The sequence below is a fragment of the Peromyscus maniculatus genome, chromosome 19, assembly GCF_049852395.1.
Source record: "Peromyscus maniculatus bairdii isolate BWxNUB_F1_BW_parent chromosome 19, HU_Pman_BW_mat_3.1, whole genome shotgun sequence".
NCBI classification, from domain to species: domain Eukaryota; kingdom Metazoa; phylum Chordata; class Mammalia; order Rodentia; family Cricetidae; genus Peromyscus; species Peromyscus maniculatus.
Window position 1 is genome coordinate 15,816,401 of NC_134870.1, and position 22,016 is coordinate 15,838,416.

The 22,016-nt window shown below is 54.1% G+C and overlaps 1 protein-coding gene across 36 annotated transcripts in view; it reads right to left on the minus strand.

The window, feature by feature from the left end:
* Celf4 (CUGBP Elav-like family member 4) overlaps window positions 1-22,016 on the minus strand; it is a 287,070-nt gene that overhangs the window by 7,356 nt on the left and 257,698 nt on the right. For 8 of the 36 annotated variants that reach the window (XM_076554854.1, XM_016003025.3, XM_042264198.2 and 5 more), the window contains exons 4-13: window positions 19,590-19,718; window positions 19,108-19,187; window positions 18,735-18,878; window positions 17,544-17,691; window positions 15,810-15,959; window positions 11,739-11,804; window positions 10,383-10,466; window positions 6,154-6,237; window positions 2,374-2,452; window positions 1,925-2,096 (exon numbers count right to left, since the gene is read on the minus strand). In XM_076554854.1, coding sequence (XP_076410969.1) covers window positions 1,925-2,096; window positions 2,374-2,452; window positions 6,154-6,237; window positions 10,383-10,466; window positions 11,739-11,804; window positions 15,810-15,959; window positions 17,544-17,691; window positions 18,735-18,878; window positions 19,108-19,187; window positions 19,590-19,718 — 1,136 coding nt within the window. Of the gene's footprint in view, window positions 1-1,924; window positions 2,097-2,373; window positions 2,453-6,093; window positions 6,238-10,382; window positions 10,467-11,738; window positions 11,805-15,809; window positions 15,960-17,543; window positions 17,692-18,734; window positions 18,879-19,107; window positions 19,188-19,589; window positions 19,719-22,016 lie in introns of all 36 variants that reach the window. The other 28 variants (XM_042264197.2, XM_076554853.1, XM_042264200.2 and 25 more) reach the window with 11 other exon arrangements.

Sequence of the window (22,016 nt, forward strand, 5' to 3'; positions counted from 1 at the left end):
GGGTAGGACAGAAGCTGCTAGCAAAAATACCCACAGGCTTCTGCCAATCCTCTGATCAACTTCAAAAATCATGGCTTCATTAGGGAGGAAACAGAAGCCTGGCATGCATCTTAGAGTACTCTCTCCAGAAAGAGCTTCGTGACCGAGTCGAGTCGTTCCTCAGTGGGAGCACACCCATCTGCTGGCTGCATCTCGTGCCTGTGTGTGCATTACTCTGTGATGCAACCCACTCATCTCTAGATCTTCAGCGCCAGGTCTAATGCCCAGCACAAAATGGTGCTCAGATTCTGTAAACTAACATGCCTCATGTACATGTAAGGCAGACATTGGCAGGGCTGCGAGTGAGGAGCCCAGACTCAGCTTTGCTCTCTTAGGCTGACAGAGTGTTGGCTAACATTGACCCCGAGAGAAAGGATCCCCTGCTACAGCTGTTGCAGAAGGATCTTCTGCTGGTGCCTGTACCCCCTGCAGGGAAGCATGACATGACAGGAGAGACTGGGAATCTGGAGACTCCCTCCCACACTCCTGACCCTGAACCTCCACTTAAACGTTTTAACTCTCACATGCCTAATCTTTCTTACAGACTCCGTTCTTCTATCACTAGGGAAGAATTGCGAGTGTCTCCCCAGGGTCCTCTCCCCTTTCCACACCTTCTAATGTGTCAGGAATAGCATCTTTGGCTCTACCTTCAAATTATATCTAAGCATTCACACTGTCTGCCCTGCCCTGGACTAAGGTCAATACAGCTGATCTTAGCTGCAGCCCTTACAGCCTAGCATCAACATAGCAGCAGGCTACCCCAGCTCCCCTGAACAGCTCCCCAACATCCCTTCCTTCCCACTTCAGAGGAGGGCCAAGTCCACACAGTGGCCTGCAGGGTCTCTCCCACCTCTCAGCCCTTCCTGCAACACCCGCAGCCCCTGCCTGCTCCTTAGACATGCTGCCCCTGATCTCACCCCAAAGGAAGACCACTCGTCCCCAGATGCTCCCTCCATCACCTTCTCATCCGCTCCAATACCAACTCAGGCTGGCCTGACAATTCTGACTACATTACTTCAGTTCAGCTACCATTCCCATACCTACCAATACTAGGCAATCTATCTCCAACTTCCCCATGTACCCAACACAGTGCCTGAGGCACAGTGCTGCTGATTAAAAGGGAGGAGGGGTGGGTGGGACAACCTGAGCCAGAAGAGGCCGAATGTGGCCTTCATCTCTGGTCTGTGACTAAGCTGGGGATTGCTGGGGTGGGTAGCATCAAGGGGACTGAGAGAGGTGGACTTGATAGCCTGGAGCATTCCCTCCATTCCTTTCCCAGTAATCTGCTCTGCCCAGGAGAACACTTAACCCAAAAAGGAGTGGCTAAACTGCCTCTAGCTGCCAGGCAGGGTTCCCTCTCCCAACATTGCACCCTCCCGGCCTCAGCTGTGTGTGTCCTCTTGCTGTGTGTTTCCTGCTAAAGTTCCTTTGAAAAATCCCTGACCCTCCTGTCCTGGCTGAGCTAGGGCAGCTACAGGGTAGAGTAGTCAAGGAGCAAGCTGCCAGCAAACCTGGGCATGCAAGAGCCAGGAGTCCGGGAGAAGGCTAAACCCGAGGGTCTTTCTCACTGTTGGGCCTGAGCTTGCTATCTGCCCATCTAGGGTCCCTGTCTAACAGGACCACAATGGGAGCCTGAAGGCGCAGGCCCAAGGCTCTGCTCACCTTCTCAGAGGTTCCTTGCTTCTGCCCCTCGTGGCTGGAAAGCAGAGGGGATTCTGCCAGGATGACCTTAGTCCTATGCCTATGATGTAGGCCTTGAGCCAGGTGCAGGTTGATCAAGGCGCATCGGGTCCAAGGCACAGGTGAGGGCGGGGCGCAGGAAGGCCCGAGGAGGCGACGGGTCCATCCAAACCTCCCGTCCCTAGGCCCTGCCACCCCTGGTTACCTGTGCGAGTCCTGGTCTCCCCCGGGGGACGCTCCCGCCGGCGCTCAGTACGGGCGATTGGCGTCTTTGGGCCGCTTCAGCTGCACCTTGAGCCTCTTCATGCCTATCTGGAAGCCGTTCATGGCCTGGATGGCGGTCTGCGCGCTGGCCGGGTTGTCGAAGCTCACGAAGCCTGGCGAGACACGAGGGACCAGGGCCTGGGTTTCCACGGGGCCGCCCGGGGCCGCTGCGGGCAGGAGGGCAGGGGAGGGGCGGGGCTCGAGGCTCCGCCCCCGGCCCGGCCCGGCCTCAGCCCCGCCCCTCCGCCCGCAGGCCCCTCCCGGCCTGGCGCCCCGGCCCGGGCTCAGCTGCTCCTCGGCTCCCGGTGACGCCGGCGGCGCCCGCCCGCCCCCCACCCCGGCCGGCCCGCCACCTCGGCCCTCTCCTCCCGCGGGAGAGGGCGGACACACCTGCGGGCGGAGGAGCTTATTGCACACTGTCCTCCCTGACAGGAGGGGGCCTGGCAGCGGGAGGGCACGGGGTGCCGGCCTGGGGAGAGAGAGGAGTGCGAGGGCCGGGAGGGAGGAACGTCGGGGAAGCCACTCCACCGCCCGGTCACCCCCCACCCCCACCCCGCTTCACCCCTGGGGCTGTGCGCAGCCCTCACCGCTGTGGGAAGCTCGCTGGCTAAGCACACACCATGTGACTTGTCCTGCACCAGCCTTTCCTAGGGATGAGGAGCGCCTTCCACTCACTACTGTTCTGCTCTGTGTTTCACTTGTGACCAACACCCGCAGATAGGCCAGACTGTGGCTTAGGTCTGGAAGTCGCCTCTGAACGCATTTCCTCATATAGACACCTTGTACTCAGTTCCCTATCTGGCCTGTAAGAAAGGGGTTTCTGTGGTCCACTGGGCCAAGCCGCTAGGGACCAGAATAAGGGGCATTAAGTGAAAGTATGCCACAAATACTCCAGAAAACCCTCCAGAGCTTGGTTTAATTCTGTTCCAGAGGGTTATCTTCTGTAAAAAAAAAAACGGACATAGGTCCTATGAAACACATGAAGCCCAGCTTGGCTGAGATGGCCAGGTTATACACAGAACATAGTTGTCTCCAGATGGCTGTGAGATAGGCTTTTTTAAAAAGCATTGTGTGGCCAGAAAGCATGCAAAGTAGCTGCTTTCCTGGATGTTTGCTGTGTGCCTTGGGCCTGACCTGACTTCATCCTGAGATATCTACACCCTTGCTTCCCTGACCTTTTCTCTCTCACCTTCCTGCCCACTGCTCTTCCCTTCCCACTCTCTCCCAGACACTGTCTACATCTGGCTCTTCTCTTTTCCTCTTTGCCTTGCTCAGTTTATTCATGCAGCCATGTATCATGACAGATGAAGGGAAGGGTGGCATGTGTCTCACGTGTGCACGTGTGCATGCATAAGTGATAAAGTCAGGCTCAGAGCAACAAAACCAGCATCAACATGTACACCAGATCAGGTGGCCATCAGCCTCCATTCCGCATCCCCTCCAGCCATCCTTCTCCTCTGACCTGCGTGCTGATGACTAAAGTCAGGTGCTCACAGACTAGAGTGGCTTTCAGAAGTGTAAGTCTGTTTTCACTGTGGTCCCCCCAAACTAACGAAGGAAGGGGAGCGAAGCCAAGCCTCTGCCCTCCACCTGACTGCACTCATTCTCCACTCCGACATGGGCACCTCTGGCACCCACTCTAGTGGGACACTCAGGTTTGGTGGCTCTTTGTGGAGAAAGAAGGGCAAAACTGAGAGAAGAGGAAGGACCTCAGAGCCGTCTGGGGGGAAGCCAAAAGGAGGGATGGCCACTTGGTGGACATTTGCAGAAAAGCAGCGGCCCAGCTTGCTGGAAAGGCAAGTGCTTTCTGGGAGCCAAGGATCTGCGAGTGTTTCTGAGCTCAGGGGAACAGGCCCTCCCCATAGAGTTTCATCAAGTAACTAGCCATTGGCGCATCTGCAAGAAGACTACTGGGCTCTGAGCACTGCACCCCATGTTTACTGCTTTCCTTTGCCAGAGGACCTCCTACCCTGCTCTCAAGAAGTTCCTGCCTCCCGGACACTGAAAAGCCTCAGAGGTAGGATGCATTCCTTCCAACCCGGGGCGTCTGTGCTATCCTTTCCTCGTGGAGTCCTGCAAGCCCTACTGGCAGGTTACACAGCCTCTGAGGGGTGCATGTGAGCCCAGGACCGCGATCACAGCCGCACACTTTTCATAAGAAAGGGGACTGTGGCCCTTACAGAAGGTCTGTTCTAGCCAAGTCTCTGTCTTGGCCATCTCATAGACCCTCACAGGCTCCTTTAGGGACACCTGCTGCACCCCTACTTCATGAACAAGGGCACTGAGGCTCAGAGCAGTCAATGACTTGCCCACGAGCAATCACTGGGGGTCTGGCAGTCAAGGTAGGAGTGAGCCAGGGGACCCAGGCGGCTTAAGGGGGAGCAGAGGGCTAGACAGAAGTCTGAGAACAGAAGAAATCGAGTAGAGGTGTACAGACAGGGTCCCCCTCAAAAAAAAAAAAAGGAAAAGAAGAGAAAAGAAAAGAAAAAAGAAATCTTGGTCCTGGAGAGCACACGTGGTCTAAGGGACTAGGCAGGATTGGGGCGGGTAGACACTGGGGAAATGACTTGAAAACTGGGTTGCGTCCAGAGGGGCAGACAATAAGGCAGACGTGATATGGCTGGAGGCTCCTAGTGGTATTCTTCACGTGAGGTTTGTGGCATAAATGACATTTGCAAAGGAAAGCCCAAGGGAACTGGCTTCCAGTTTGGTTTTACATACATCATCTTAATTCATAAAGAGACACGCCAGGCAGGTAGGGAGAGGCACAGCTATCTGTTTTTTTCTCTTTGTTTTTCATAGCCAAGGAGAAATGAGATGCCGGGGCAACTCTATGTGGTTGGAGAAAAATCACAGGAGTTTCCTGTGCTCGCTGCCAGAGGGGAGGGCACCATGGTGCCAAGATCTTGACTCTCCTGGGGGACACACCCTGAATCCCAAGTTTTTTTGTGATTCCATACTGGAAACTCTTCAATACTTAATGCTTTCTAGTGCTTCTCCACGCTGTGCTCTCCCTCGCCCCCGCCCATCCCTAAGTTCCCTGGCCAGCACAGGCTCCCACTCCTCATACGCCCAGAACCTGAGGGTCACCATGAAGGTTTGGCAGACTCAGCTCTGGCTCTGTGTATGGCACCCTGTGGGTTCTATACTCTTATTCCTTGGGGACTCATGAGTAGATAATTGCCCTTGAAGGATGCTCTGATGAGGGTAAATGAAAAGGAGAGAGATGGATCAAGAAGGAATTGAAAGATGTGTAAGCATGAGAGAGGATCCCATGTGATCTGGACCTTTCTGGATAAAGGTGCCAAATTTATAGAACAAACAAAATGTGGCCAGCCAAAGACGCCTCACAGAATGGCAGAAGTCTAGTGCAGACCTCCCTCTCTAGAACTGTGAGCCCTCTCATCCCTCAAAGCCTCGTTTCCTGTCCTTTGCCCCTTTCATTCCAGCCAGATGCTCATTCTAGCCTCCTCCTGCTTTCCTTATTGCTTCATTGCTTGGTGCTGGGCATAGCTCACTGCTGCTAAGTAGCTGTGGCTTCTGATGCGCTCAGAACTTAGACTTCCTGAGGGCAGTCTCCTCCTGGCTCCTCAACAATGCCCACTCTGGTGGCCTGAAGTGGGTGTAAGGGTGGGGTCACTGCATGGCAGGAGAGGAACAAGGAATGGGGCAGGCAGAGGAAAGGTGGATGGGCAGAGAGATGGAGAGAGGCTAAGGGGCCGGGTAAGTAGGGCCTCCTTGGGCCGACTGCCCCCTGGATCACTCACCCTAGGGCTCAAACTGGACTCTCTAAGCATGAGAGGTCATTGGGAAGATGAGTCTGGCTCTACATGGTATACTCCCACCCCCACCCACAGTGCCCCCTTCCCTTTCTTGGTGGCTGTAACTGGGCTTTGGGTCTAGAAAGGGATTTCTGGGACTGGGAGGTGGGAGCCAAGGGAGCGTGGGTAGGGAAAGCTGAGAAGCCAGAGGAAGAGCAGAAGAGAAGAAAAGGACTGGGAGATGGAGGCTGGGCCCAGGAGCACCTGGGACAGTGTGAAGGAGCAGGAGGAGTCGGTGGGAGCAGCCCCCATCCTAGGTGAAGCTGAATGGTTTGTTATCTTTACCCACCAAAGCATTTACTTTGGTTAGTCGCCCGATCCACAAACACTTTCGAGGAGATGACATTACCGAAAGGGAGGAACATCTGCATCAGCTCAGCGTCCCCAAACTCCTGGGGCAGATGGTAGATGAGCAGGTTACAGCCCTCGGGCCCTGCAGGGAGGGGAGGGGGTGGGCAGGGAGGAGGGAACGGCAGGGTGGGAGGAGAGAGAGACAGAGGAAAGGTGAGCCAGCTAGGCAGTGCAGCAGGGAGGGAGGGAGGGAGGGGGGGCAGGACTAGGAGGCAGAGGCTCTTTCAAGATCCAGGAGCAGCTCCCCCAAACGGGAGAGCAGAGCGTACCAAGCCCCAAGTGTGAGCGCCAATCTCTGCTTGGCCTTGGGCAAGTCACTGGACCTGCCTGTGCCTCGGTGGTCTTTCAGAAAAGGATCAATAGCTCTGGGGCTGGAAGGGCAGGCAGAGTCAATGAGCAAACGGGGGTGAATATGCCAAGGCCTGATCAGCTGTGTCCCTGGAAATGAGGTGCTGAGGAAGGAGTTCGGGGTCTGGGGGACAAATAACTAACTCTGGACGCTCCTTTGCCTTCCCCCTGTCTTCCTCCCTCCTTCTGATTACCTCTCCACCACTGGCCCAGAGCCTGGAGATTTCCTTGCCCACCAAAGCCACCTGCTAAGCCGCTGACCTCTCCTGTCCCTGGCAGCCCCTCCCCCCAGAACCTCCGCCAGTGGGTGGCACACTGGGAACCTTTTCACCTCCCAAACTTTGGGGGCCTTCCCCCTCACCCTGTTGGCTCCAACCATGCCATGTTCTTGCTAGTACGTGCCAGCTGAACGTACCCTCTCGATGGTGTCCAGCAAGGCAGGACCCCCTTCGGGGTAGAAATCACCTCCTGAGGACCAATCTAAGTTATACTCCTCTAGATCCTCTCTCCCAACTCCATCTCTCTGGGATTTCTTCTGGCCTTTCCCTTCTGGTGGCCAAGTCCATACTGGGCTGAGCTTTTCCTCCACATCTTGGAGGTTTTCTTCCCAACAAGAGGGTCACTCACTGTGACGGGGCCATTTGCTCTCTCTCTCTCATCCCTGTCTCCCTGTGGCCCACCACACGCCTTCCCTCCTGTTCTCACTCATATTCTTCAAGGCTTCCTTGACGGCTGAACTCTACCCCATGCTGACAACTGCCTTGGAATTGGGACCCTCGTTTGAAATTTAGACTCCTCTATGAGCCTTCAGAGATAGGGCGTTAGCTCAATTCTGTCTGCAAGGTGTGGATGAATGCCCTCCTGGGTCACCCGAACTGGGATGTTAGGAGCCGCTCTTGTCTCCAGATTTAACAGTGGGATCCTGCCTCCCAACTCTTTTTGCATTGCTTCATCTACAGAATTCAGTCCAACCCAGAGCAATGGTGACGTTCAGGTCTCAGAGTCAGAGGGTGTCTATCCCTGACTACACACAGCCCTCCGCTGCAGCCACCGTCATCCCAGAGGTCCTTGTGCCATCTGTACAGCACGTGGCCTGGGGATAGGTTCAGGGATCTGCTAGTTGTCAGGCTCATCTCAAAGACTATGAGCGGGCAGGAGAGTCCTCCCTATCTATCATCATACTCTGATAGTCAGCCGTAGTCCTGTTGTAAGAGACTAGCTGCAATGGAGCTGAAGGAATTTGGCCTTTCTCATCCACACTTCATACAACCTGTGGGACCTGGCTTGGTCTGCTTCTGACCCACCTTGCTTCCTATCTCCTGGCCCCCAGGCTCACCTCCTGCTTGGTAGCACCTTTGGTCCCTGGTGTCCCTTACCTACAGCATCCACCTCTCCACTTCTGTGTGCTAGAGTCCTCCTCCTCCCAAACCCACAACCTGCTGCTAACCCCATAACCAGAATATGCCATAACCCCAACCATGTATGCAGCATCCACAGCTCCTGTTAGTTTCTGCATTCATGCCCCTGTCCTGCCTGCCTTCTGCTTCCCTAAGAAGCCTGGACGTCGTGGCTGGGAGAAAGGGATGGGACCACGGACTATTTCTGCCCCAAGGCAAGGATGGTGAGGGCTGTCACACAGGGCCTAGTATAGGGAGCAGGGTATGGCTACGTTTTCAGAGCTGGAAAAGGTATGAGAAGAAGGTCAGAGCCAGAAGCACAGGGTAGCGTAGAGTGGGAATTGGGGGCAAAGGGGCAGGAAGCAGAAGGGGACCTGAATTTAAGGGCAGTAAGTGAGGGCTGTCATATGCTGGGTTAGGATGGCACTAAGCTGCAGTGTGTGTGTGTGTGTGTGTGTGTGTGTGTGTGTGCGCGCGCGCGTGCGCGCGCGTGCGTGCGTGGAAGCACGTAATAAATTTTAGGGATTTGTAGGCCTTTAAGAGAGAGTGGTGAAGTGATATGACTAAAGAGAGAGGTAAGCAAGTAACAAAAGTTGGGCCCTTGGGCACGGCTCTCTGCTCTAGGTCTAGATTAGCAACACTGGGACTCCTGGGCCATCCCTGTGGCTCTGATCTAATGGAGGAGGGTCCCGGATGCAGGAAGGTAGGCCCCAGGGCCACAACCCCAGGGAAGGCTCCTTGGGTAAAACAGGCCTTGAGGGACTGCTCCTCTTGACCAGCTCACTGATAGGGCCCTAGCTGGTACTCAGCCATTACAGGACATGGGGTAAGGAACGGGAAGGGCCCACAGACTCCTGGGGTCCTGGGTATGGGTAAATGTGATGATGTGGTCCTCAGGAGCTGTCTGATGCATGGGGACATACCCTCTGAGGCTTTGGAGGAGGTGGTAACTGGGTGGAGAAGGGCTGTGTGTAGACATTGGCTGCACGGGGTACAGGAGAGCAGACCTAAGCGAGTGCAATCCACAGATCTCTCTAAGGAATAGTCCTCTGGTCTGACTGTGTCAGTGTTGGAGTGGAGGGACCTGTGTGGAGTCATCTAAACAGGAGGTGGTCAGTCTGGGAGTCAGACCCAGAGGGGTGTAGTTTGAAATCCATACTTGCAACCGTTCAGGGGCTGGCATCTGCTCGGGGGCTCTCTCACCAAAGGGATTCGGATCAGTACGTACTCCATGTCCTCTGGGAGTAACCTGAACCCCAGATCACCAGTGCACTCTGCCTCAAGGGCAACATGCCTGACATTCGGAAACCACTAGAACCTGCCATGTGGACTTTGGGGACAGACTTGGTGGCCTTGTTACAGGTCACTCTTACCAGGGGGTGAAGAAGATGGGGTCTCGGTGTTCCTGATTCTCAAGCTCAGCTTTCTGTGACGGGGCCCCTGGGACGGTTGTTTATATAGTTTCCTATCTTGCTGCTTCCACGGCTCTTTGGGCACCGGGAGGGAAACTGATGAGCGCCATCATGAAATCTCTGCCAAGGCTCTGGTCTTGCCTGCCCTGCTCTACCCACGCTCTGACCCCTGCAACACCAACTTCCAGGGCATCCTTCTTCACCAGACCTGCACCAGCACCATCGCACACCTCATTCTACCTGTGCATGGAGCCTGTCTGGGAACGCCACCTTTCTCTCCTGATCACCGGAGCATGTATCCTGTACAGGATAAATTAGCCTCCTATGCCTGGCCCTCCAGTCATTTCTCCCTGCCCTCCACCCTGGTCAAGTCTTACCCCTCAGCGAAGGCAGGTGGACTCTACCTCCTGAAGCACCTCACTTCCCTGACCACCTCAGGCTAGCCACCATCTCCTTCTCAGTGCCCCCTGCTGCAAAGGCTGCCCCATTGCGGGAGCCTCACTTCTCAGCTCCGCTTTCCCTCCTTGGGGACATAGCAAATGGGCCCCAGAAGATCACCACAGCGGATGGACCTATGTGTTCTCAGTAAAGCTGACAACTCCCAGGAGCAGGGACAGGGCCTCCACCAGCAAATACACTCTTAACTTCTTGCTAGGTCTTGTGTAAGAGTGAACTAAAAGGCTTGCTTAGGAAGGAAAATAATCTCCCCGTTCTCAAGGGTTGGTTTTTAAAGACCAGCGTATTTGCGTGGGAGCTGTGTCAGACCACTGGTAAATGACAGTGGAGAGTAGGGAAGGTACCTTGGGCATGGCTTGCTAGATCTAGGGGCATGGTGTCCTGTCAGCTGCCCCTGGGCCAGGCTACTTTGATTCGAGAGCTTCTCATAAGATGCGCACCTCCCTTGTATGAATAGGAGCGTACCTCTTCTCCTAGCCCAGCAGCTCTCCCACCCACCTCCACGTACACATCTGACCAAGGTCCTGTTGGAGGCCTGGGGAGGCCAGAGGCCCAGGTAAGCAGGCTCTTCAGGGAATGGGGAAAGGGAGGGGAGGGGGCAGGCTGGGACTCACCTTCTCTCTGTTGCTGGGGAATCATTGGCGGTGGCTGAGGAAAGGCCTGGCTTATCTGACCATAGGCAGCAGGGTAGGCAGCTGCTGGGGAGCCGGGGAGAAAGTCGAGAGATGGCAACAGGGTGCAGAGAGACACAGACAGGGCGGGAGGCCAGAATAAAGAGAGAGATTTCAGAGTCAGTTAGCCAGAGCCACCAGCCACAGGGTGTACAGCAGCTCGGGCAGTTCAGAGAAAGAAGCGCTCAGTTTGGGATACCTACGGAGGGGAAGTGTCAGTATGAAGATCAGAGATCCCTCCCCCCCCCTCTCTGTGTGTGTGTGTCCAGGGACAGGCAGGTCTAACCTGGAACAGTGGACAATCAGCTGACCTACTACTTCTGCTCAACTGATACCTGGTGGGAAGTAAGGAGCTTCCCGATGAAGTATGGATTTTGTTCCCCAGGAGTATGCCTGCTGGTCCCTGTGTTTGGTTGGGAAAGCTTTGGTCAGAGGGAGGGCAGAAGGGATATCTCTTGGCAGCCCAGCCTGGCTCCCACAGCTGCAGAGCCTGAGGTTAGAGCTGGGAAGGGCCCAATCACAACACCTCTTCTTGACTCCAGCTGAGCAAGGACAGCTTCCCCTGAGGTCCCATCTTGTGAGGTAGTCCTATCACCCACAGGGGGACACCACTAGGTCCCCAAAGCCAGCGAAGAAGTGCCCTAGCCCGGCCAGACAGTGGGCACAGGCTGGGTAGGGGATGGCAAGGGTGTGTGGCCAAGTGGTGGGACAAAGGGAGAGGCTTGGCTGGCAGCTTGGATGGATTCTATGACACCTGGCCTGCTGGCCTCAGGCCGCCTCTTCCTGCTTGCCTGTCCATTTTGCTGCCTCTCCTCTGGGCTCCATCTTACTTGCCTGGATAGGAGAAGCTGCTTCCCCTCCACAGTCCCTCCTCCTCTCATACCCTGGTCTCTGCTTCCTGGGCCAGAGACCATGAACGGCACAGAGCAGCAACCAACGTAGCTATGTAGCATGGGATTACCAGGTGCATTGGCCCTGGCAGTCAGTGAGTGCCACAGGGACAGGAAATCAAATGTGTCGCTGCCGATCAGGGGTAAAACTTTCCTCTGCCTCACCAACTCAGGGAGTTCTGGCCCCCCCTCCACCCCTATGTGAGGGCACCATGTAGAGAATCTGAGGTGAAAAACAGCCCAGGTGATGATAGAAGAGAGCATCTCTGCCAGCTCCACCCACCCTCCTTCCATCTAGAGCGCCCACTGCTCCCTCCCCCACCCCATGCCGGGCTAGAGAGGGAAGGGACGGTATGTGGGGAGATAGGTACGGCTGGTGAAAGAGCCAGGAGGCTGCGCGGATACTAACGTCCTGCATACTGCTGCACTCCAGCGTAGGCCTGCTGCAGGGGATCCGCTGCGGTGGGGCTCTGTGCTGCAGGAAGACAAGAAATCAGAGGTCAGTGAAGTCCGCCCAAGCTAGCCCCTGACCCCACCCCGTCCAAAGGGATACCAGTGTGGCTTTGCTGCCCTCTCTGGTCACCACAGGCTGGCCCCAAAGCAGGGCAGCGGAGACAGGCACCTTGAGAGCGGGGTCTTGTTGGGGTTCTCTGTTCTGTACCCAAACCCTAAGCAGGTACTGAGTCGTCCATTCTAGCTGAGAAGGGCATAGTGAAGCTGGCCTGGGATGGGGCTGAGATCAGTTCATGCAGAAGCTTGGGAAGGCTGGGGAGAGATGCCAGACCATGAGGACCTTGGTGGGGAGACATGAAGGCCCTGGCCCTGGAGAGGGACTGAGGACCCAAGGGTGCTCAGGTTGGGGGCCTTTTGTTTACAGATCCTCAGGAGAAAGTAGGAGCAGTGAGTGAAAGAACAGCTTACAGATCCCATGTGAGTGGGAGAAGAGCTCTGGGAGGGCTCACCCTGACACTCTGTCGCTGTGCTGGGGAGATTTTTGTTATCGTAACACAAGCTAGAGTCATCTGGGAAGAAGAACCTCCATCAGAGGCCTTCAGGCAAGTCCGTAGGGCATTTTCTTGATTAATGGTCGATGGAGGAGGGCCCAGCTCACGGAGGGCAGTGCCACCCTTTGGAAAGCGGTCCTCAGTTGCATAAGAAAGTAGGTTGATCAAGCCATGGGGAGGAAGCCAACAAACAGCAGTACTCTATGGCTTCTGCTTCAGTTCCTGCCCTAGGTTCCTGCCTTGGCTCCTCTCAACGGACTGTGGCTCATGAGACATAGCCAAATAAACTCTTTCCATCCCACATTGCTTTTTATCATGGTCATCATCACAGCAATAGAGAGCAAAGTAAATCGCTTCCCTTGGGTCTGCCAGTAGGGCTTGGAGAAAGATACCTCCCAGAAAAATCAAGGAGCCAGAAGAAGAGAAGCAACTTGAATGGAATCTTTACCAGGACCCTCAGGGAAACTGGATTGGCAAAAGTCTTACTTTGCTTCTGGACTTTGTTGGTGCCAAGGAGATCTCAGGAGAAGAATTAAGTATGGACCAGCAATAGGTGCAACCCTAGGTTACTGAGGCCAGTGATGCTTGACATGAGGAGTGGGCTGGCCCAGGGAGATAGACGTCCACACACAGGGAGGATCCAGCCACTGTGTTTGGAATGAACTGGATTACCCTAGGTGGCAGGGAAAAAGGCCCTGGACTCATGTCTCTTTTGACCCAGACCAGGCAAGCTAACTGCCTGTCAGACTTCAATGCCTCTCACAGGGAGAATGCCCACTTCATTATGAGCTCTTGTCCACGAGGCTTCGGGTAAAACCCCACATGGGAAACAGCACCTAGGGATCAGAGGAGCCTCTAGAATAGCCTGGAACAAAGGTCCCTAGGGACAGGCAGATGACAGATATAATACCCCCTAGGAACTGAGGGCTGCACAACCCCCCACAGATGGGGCTTTGCCTATCAGGAGGGAGCTAAAGAGAGGTCATAAGAGCTATTTCACACCTGGGGCTGTCCCAGCCCAACACCCACTCCCTACATTTCCCCATGGTGGAGACAGACTACAGCCAAGAACTCCAAACTGTGATGCCTGGCAGCGCTAACTCCTGCTCCCTCTTGCCCGTCTCCTTTGCTTTCTTCTGAGCTCTCAGAGTGCCAGCCCATATCTGGTTTGTCATCTTGGTCTTTCCGATGCTTGCTCACCCATACGGCACTTTCATGCATGTAAGAAACAGTGCCCTTTTCTAGCAGAACGAGAGACCAATGCGCAAAACAACCTCTATAATGTAGAGGCAGTGCCCAGCATAGTGCAAGGGGCGTGGCAAACAGTGCATTGGGAAGAAAGTATAAATAATTCCCGGTGCTTTTCAGAGCCAGTCCTCTGAGGGTGGTGCATGGCCCTTAGGACCACACACATTGCTGAGCAGTGGCAGTGCAGCACTCGGGAGGCAGAAGCAGGCGGATCTCTGTGAGTTCCAGGCCAGCCCGGTCTACAGAGTGAGCTCCAGGACAGCCAGAGCTACACAGAGAAACCCTGACTCAAACAACAACAAAAAAAGACCACACACGCATTATGTACTTCCAACATGGTCGTGAGCAAGATGGGAGAACAGAGACGCTACTGGGGCTAAGAACTGGAGAGCAGCACGCAGAGACCCCTCTCTGCTTTTCTGCCTAACGACCTCATCAGTAACTGCCAAAGAGTGAACATTTTGAAGGATCTCGCTCATTACAGTGCCTCCAAACTCTGCATTTAAAGATGGTAAATTAATTTTTTTTAATGTACTACTTCTCTCCTTCCCTTCCCTTCCTCCCTCCTCTGGTTCTGTCAAGGAATTGTTTATGGGGTATGGCAGATTGTTACAAATAGGGGAAAGAAATGTCTCCGAGCTCCATCAGAGAAATGGCTCACAGATGCCAGTGAGGGTGGGGAAGGAACTGGAGATCCAGATGGGCTTAGAGGCAGAGAAGAGTAGAGGAAGAAGATGTCCAGATGTGCCAGGGGTGGCATCTCCCAGCTGACAGGCCTGAGATTAGCAGAGATACTCTGCCTCGAGCATGCCAAGCCCCCCTTCTACCATCTGTGCGAGGCAGGAGTCCCCATGTGTAAACAGCACCCCGGATACCCTGGGCTCTAACAAGCCCTTCTCCAGACCTCTACGAACTGAAGGTTGCACTCTAGGGTAAGCACTGGAATCAAGGCCAACTCCGTGTCCAGAGCTCGGCCGTTCTTCTCTCCTGAGTTCCTCCAGCATGGAGATTACACTCTACTCTTGCTACAACATTTTTATACTACAGTTGCCCCTTAGGCTGTGAAACAGAACATCCAAGTTTCTAGATTTTGTCAAGGCCCATAGTGGATTCTAATGAGCAAGAATCTGCCTTGCCTAGACCTAGTTGGGTCTACCACAGATGGGCCTCATCCTTATTGGGCCTACCTCCTGAAAACCCTGCTCCCTCCACGTAGGCCTTTCCTGCCTCTGGGTCTCTAGGACAGCTCACCTTATCTTCACCCCTACTGTTAAAGTCAGGCAAGCACCTCCTCACCAGGAATGTTCCTGGGGTTCTCTAGTCTGCAGGACTCTTCACTTGAGTGTTTGGCCATCTTGAATCAGAGAACATGCCCTCTTGATCAGACTTAGGTGTGCTGTTTAAAGATGGAGTAGGAAGATAGATATTGTGCTCTCAACTCAACTTTGACCTCTTAGGGGACAATCCAATGTCCTGGCATCCTAGAATCTAGCAAAGACTGGGCTCTCGTGGCCCCTTTCTCTGATATCCAGAAAGGAGGACAATATTTTGCACATCTCTATTATGTTGCCACTTGCTAGTCTAGGACTCTGACCCTACTTTCCTCTCCTGATATCTGTCCTCCTTCACATGAGAAGGAAGAAGTGCTTCAGGACAACTGCATGTTCTTGTTGGCAACCAGAAATGGGCCTCCCTATCTTTACTTTCACCTCCTGAACAGAGACCCGGGAGCTGTCCGGCTGGAGCTGTCCAGAGTGCTGACCTATTTTTTTTTGTGTGCACCAAAAGACCGGACTGGGATGTAATGGCTAGACCATCAGTCAAAAAAACTCCAGTTCCTTCCCCCAATGAATCCTTCGTTATTTATCACTAAATGTGGTTATTCTTTTAGCTTCTTCCCTTCTAGCTATTACAGTTCAAGTTCACAGTCAATGTGCAGTTGCTGGTCTCTTTTCTCTACCTGGGTTGTACAATTCCTTGCAGTGTCTTTTTTTCCCAGCACATAGTCCCTGGGATGGAATTCTTTCTTATGGATCAGAAGGCACTCCCCATGTTAAGATTTTGGTCCTTTCTCTCTCATTACAGGTTCCCTGAAACAGGAAGATGGCTGGCCCTCTCTGATCACATTCATTGTTCCACCAAGGAACAGGCAGAGGGCTGGAGGTGTGCATTCCTTCTTCTAACTGTGAGTGAGAAGTGGGAAGGAAGGGGCCACTAGACATGCTTACCTGGGTATGGGTGGATGCCATTGGCAAACACAGCTTCCGCAGCAGGCTGCCCATTGGCCTGTGGGGGGAGGCCGGTGAAGCCATTCACCCCAATGGGGGATGGGATGCTAGGCACAGCTGGTGCAGTGATGCCTGGAGGGGTGCTGCCACCTGGTTTGGGGGACATAGAGGGATGGGGGAAGAGGTAAGGCAAGGACAGCAAAGGTGAGGAAGGCTAAGCCATGGGGCTCTACCTTGCTATCTCCCAGAGCCTGGGGACAGACTTAGATCTCACACAGCCACCCTGTCTTGTTGGTAAACTATGCCTTGGCTTAATTTCTTGAATGTAACACATTCATTTATCCCAGATTGTTCATCGTTCAAGGTAGAGCCCCCGCCCCATGAAGATTTCTCTAATCACTGATGGCTACCCTTAAGTCTAGAGCACAGAGGCTATTCTCGGTGACCTTGACTCTCACCACACTTGGCTCTTTGTGATTTTTCAGTGGCTCTTGCCCACTCCAGCTAAGTCAGGATTGGATGATCCTTTTGGGGGTCTATGAGAGGCTTATCTGCCCCTCCAAGCAGTCTTGCTATTCAACTGGAGGAGAATTCTAGACTCTTACTCTCAGGGAGAAAGGACAATTTAGAGTCCAATCTCCACCCTCTTTGGCTTCCTCCAGCAGAAGCGATAGTGGTGGTCATGGTGGTGATGATTAAGTTAGGGCCTGATGACAATGATGACAATACCGTGCGTCTTCCATATTCCAGGTGGTGGACACCAAGATGGAGGACTGTTACTGTCCTGAGGCCCCCAAAGGGTGGAAAGAGCCTTCCTATTGTAGCTGAGGCTGACCCACTTCCCTGACCCATGCACGTCCCTGAAGTTGGGGAACAGAAGTAAGTAATAGCGTGAAGCTCTAGTTGAGCCCAGAGGTATTTCAGTCTTGTGTGGCTTTGAGTTGGGAAAGGAACGGCTGGACCTCGGGAAGACCACTACTGTGGTCTGGCACAGACAGCCAGAAAGCTTGGTAAAAGAGAGCCCACCATATCAGCCCATCCTTGGATTCAGAGCCTGGGCTTCTCAGTGTCGGCAATGTAGTCATTTAGAGCCAGATAGTTCCTGTTAGGGAGCTGACCTGTGTATTGTGAGGTATGCAGCAACACCTTTCTGGTGTCTACACACTAGATGATAGTTGGGCTCTCTTCTGAGTTGTGACAAACAAAAATGTCTGTGGACACTACCAGATAGCCTAGGGGTGGGAGGCAAAACTGTGCTGGACAAAAGCCAAGAGCCAACCCAAAACATGTTTTGTGAGAAGAGTTGATTCCAGTGCCCATCCGTGTATGACTCATACGGTTCTCTAGCTGGTTGCATAGATTCTTGGAAAATGCCCGTTAGTCAAGGTTGGCTTAAAGAGGAATGCCAGGGCAGCTGAACACTCAGGATTGTGCTGGACTTCGACTGGAGATGTTTTCTATCACTTTCTTTCCAGACATTGGTTGTTAATATAGATAAAGATGGGTTGTTTTTAGGCAAGGACAGACAACTGGAGAGAAACTATCTCACACTGGAATCCTATTGTGGATTCCATGGGGCTCACATCTCATCTTCCCTTGGGCGCCTACAGATTAGAACATCTCTGAGACAAACTACTGTGTGTTCTTACTATAGAATGAGCCCCTAGTCGCTGTAATGACGCCACAGCCTGGGCCCTGCTACTCTCTCCCCAGGCCAGGAACCTACTGGCTCACCTGAGGTTGGGGTCATAGGTGCGGCTGCCAGGCCATTCATGTTGAGGGCCGCCATCTGCTGCATCTGGGCGGCAGCGAAGGCAGCCATGGGATTCAGGTAGCCTCCTTGCGCAACCGAGGCCATGAGGGCTGCTTGCTGCTGCATCAGCTGGGGCAGAGGGAGTGGAAAAAATATCACATGCTTCCAGGGGGGGCAACCCTCCCACCAGGGACTGAGCTCCTGGAGACCAACTTCTGAGCCTCAGGGAGCTGGTACAGTCTTTTGGCCACTACCCTTGAAAGCCCCGAGGCCTCCCCCTTGCCTGCCTTAATCTCCACTTCCCCGGGAACGGACTGCTTAAAACAAAGAACACTAAGACCTTTGGTAATCGGAATTGTGCAGGGTAAGAAAGGCAGCTGACTATGCATGCTAGCCAGTCTGTGTTAAGGTATGTTATTGTGGGGAATGGCACCCAGACTCCTCCACACCTGTTGAATGAGCTGTGTACAGTTAACGGGGTAAGTTTCTGCTCAAATTGGTCACATGGAAGAGACAGGAGAAACATGACTAGACCCCCCCCCCCGCCCCAAATGTCATTACAAAGATGAGTGGGGACCGAGGAGGCTGCAGTCAGTGGTCAAAGCCAGATTCTGCTCAGGCCAGGCCATGAGTGGCGTTTGCAGGGTTAGAGCCAGAACCCTGGAGGGCCTCGGGGCAGAAGTCTGGAGGCCGAAGAGGGTGGTATTACTAGAGAGGATGCAACTGTGGAAGGAATAAATTGGTGGGCCAGAGGCAGAAGAGTGGGTGCTCCAGGCGTTGGGTCACTTCACACACCCCTGCCAGGAGTGATCAGAAGACCTGAGAAAACCCGTGTGAGTGGGGTTTGTATAATGAGGACCAACCGCCTGACTATTATCCCATTGGTGCTTTCTAGCCTTCAGAATGATTTGGTGTGTGGGGGTGGGGGTGGGGCAGGGTGACCCATCTAGGAACTCCTCCTTGAAAATCGGGACAGCAGCCCACCTCCTCCTGGCAACCACCCCCACCTGGATTCTCCTCTTAACTCCCGAGGCTACCCTCTCTGGACTTATGCCTGGCACTCTTCACTCTGGGGACAGAGCAATATGTTTGGGTAGGTATCCCTGTTCTCTGGGGCTAGAGGGGCAGTGAGCTCCAGAACAAATCCCCCTCCCACCCTTGCCCCCACTTACTGCCTGAGCGTAGGCCCCGTAGGCCCCGAAGGGGATGGCCATAGGGTTGAACATGCCCATCTGGCCAGCCATCTGCTGCATCCGCCGCATCGTGCGCTCCTTGTCAGTGTCCGCAAACTTGACCACCAGGCTGGAGGAGGCTCCCTGCAGCCAGGACGGCACATGAGATCCACTGCCCCAGCCTCCACCCCAGTGTCCCTGCCCCGCCTCACCCCACCTCACCCCTGCACTGTCTGTGGGGTGCTATATGGAGGTCACCCAGGAGTGCCAAGTCTCAATCCCACCTTATCTGGGTTACCTCATTCTACCCTGATCTGAGAAAGAGTGGTAAAGGGTGATGAGACCCTGCATGCCCCCAGAGGGCTACACTCACAGGCATGGTCTGGCTGCCGTGTAGAGCATTGATGGCAGCTTGTGCCTCGGCATGGGAGGAGTACTTCACAAAGGCGCACCCTGCGGGAACAGGACAAACTGAGCCATGGCCCTGAGGACCCAGAGAGACAGAGACAGAGAGACACAGACAGAGGGAGAAGCAGAAAGAGACAGAGACAGATAGACTCACAGAGAGACAGAGACAGAGACAGACAGACAGAAAGACCAACAGAGACACAGAGAGACAGACAGAGTCAGAGAGAGAGGTCTGAGACAGAGGCAAGGCGAGCAGAGAAGAGGCAGATGTGCCCCAGATGAACATAAAATGTGAAGGGGCGGAGACAGTGACAGGAGGGGGCACAGAGCAAAGACCCACGGCCTCCTCCCCTCTTGGTCTCCACGAGGACCACCTGGCGGCGCTAGCATCCTTCCCAGGCCTGTGCCCACACGCGCTTGCGAGTGCACACACAACCCCACACACACCCTTGCTGTTGCCGTCCGGCCCGCGCAGGATAGTGCACTCCTCGATGTTCCCGAAGGCCTCGAAGAGGCGGCGCACGTCGTCCTCGGATTGCTGCTTGTTGAGCATACCCACGAAGAGTTTTCTATCTTCTAGAACAAAATTAGGAGATGCTTACCGGGGCCAGAGGCGGAGCAGTGCGGGGGGGGGGGGGGGGCCGCCGGCAAAAGGGCGCGGCCAAAGAAGGAGGGCAACGGGGATAGGGGAGGAGCTTGGCGGGAGGGGGCGGAGCTCACAGCCAAACGGGGAGTGAGAGGGAGGAGCTTGGCGGGAGCAGGAGGAGGAGGGACTCACTGCCAGAGCAAAAGCAACTAGGAGAGTGAGGGAGGAGCTCGGCGGGAAAGGATGAAGCTCACAGCCAGAGGTGGTGGCGAGGGTGCGGGTAGGGGTAAGGGGCTTGGCTGGAAGCAGCGAGGTTATAGCGTGTGCCGGATGGTGGCGGTGGGGAGTGGGAGGTGCGGGGAGCAGAGCGTCCAGAGCAAGTCGGCGTCAGCGAGGAGAGGGAAGTGGATGGCAACGACTCCCTGTCTTCTTCGGCTAGAAGACAGCTCTCTGAGACGCCTGGTCTCTGGTCTGACTTCTGGCACACGGGTCATCTCCCTTCCTTCCTCTAAACCCCATCTTCTCTGGTGCAAGAGTGCGTTGCAATGGGTAGCCATCCTGAAACCTTGGTTGGTGCCGTTTGCTCTGCACGCAGGGTCCTGGGCAGAGTCCTCTGCTAGGACAGCCTCTTGCCAATGCGCCTTGTACCTCCTCTCATTTGTCTCACTTACTGCTTTTGCCTGTGAGACTGGTATCTGTCTGGCTTTCCTCCCCACTATCCTATCTCCAAGTTGCTCCCTGGAGAAAAACGTTAGATCTTCTGCAGCACAGGTCCTTCAGTTTCAGGACCTGTGACAGTTGCCCTGTGCAGAGCAGAACACTCTTTTCACTAGCCATCCCAGGTCCTCCTCCACCAACCTGGTGCATTCACTCACGATGGATGGATTTTCACTCCTCACCTAACCTGCTGGTGGTATGTTGTCAACTCCTGGGTCAATAACAAGCAGCCTCACCCTGTACCATATTTGGCTGCTTTACCTGCCTCTGGGTCATGGCAGGGCTGTAAGTTCCAGCCTCACTTCATCTTCAGGGTTACAGTGCCCCTGGCTCACCAACTAAAAAGCTCTGGAATGGGGATGGACATCCGAGACAAGAAGAATGAGAGAGAAAGAGTGTAAAGGGTACGGTGGAGAAGAGAGGGGAAATGGTAGGGAAAGGACTGGAAGCAAAGAATGGGGAGAATCCAGATGGGTAGAAAGAAGAGAGAAAGAGGAAGAATAGAGCCCTAGAGAGAGGAAGATGGGAGCCCTTGATCTTGCCTTGGAAAGCAGCCACCGACAAAGCGGAAGTGGAAAGGGAGTTTTCAGTACTTCAGCGGAGCACATGAAGCTGCCTCTGCCCCAACCAGGTGCCTTTTAAAGGCTCCAAGTTCATGGACACGACTTCCAAAAGACTAAGACTAAAAACTTGCAGCTTCCTAATACCTGGTCCTCCTGCTTAAACAATCCCTTTCTTCCCCTCAGAAAGAGGCACATGGTGCCTCCTCCGTGGAGTTGATTTAGCTGCTGGGACTCGGTCCCTTGTCTCACTCTCTCCTGATGTCTGAATGGATTCCTTTATTATCATTGTGACAGCTTTCTGATTGCATTAAAATTCCTCCACAGAGCCTTTCTAGTCAGCCTCTCCTTGTTGCCAATGTTGTTTCTCCCCCTAATTTGCTCCCCCCTCCCCCGAGTCCCCCTTGACTTCGTAGTTCTCTGGAGACCATTCTTACCATGTGGGTTGCCCCTTTGCTGACCGCCTTGATGGTGCCAGGGGACCTTCAGCTAGCTCTCTTTTCCCCAAAGCTACAAGACAGCAAAACAGACCTGGCTCCAGACTCCTTCCTCTCGGGTGAAGCCTACACAGTGCAGATGTTCCGGTCTGGATCCTAAGTGTCATTGGCTCGCCCTCTTCCCTTCCATTTGGATTTGGTTACTATGGAGTTGGTCCTAAGGCTTGTATTTCAGATCAAGGACAAAAGTACTCTGGAATGGACCTCCTGAGCTGACCAAGCATGTCATACTCAGTTCCTTGCCCCCCGCCACCACCACCACCACCACGGCAGCTGTGTAACTGACTACTTCAAGCCTCAGTTTTCTAGGTCTATAAAATGGGGACAATGTGGTCTTGCTGTAGGGACAGTGCCTGGTGAACAGTAATAACACGATTATTTGGAATTCTCTATGCCATAGGAAGAGGAAATGGAATGCTGTTTCTTCTTGATTTGCTCTGCCCTGATTTGGCCAAGAAAGTCACCTCTGCTCTGGGATGCAGTGAACTACAGCTAACGCCTCAACTACCCTCAG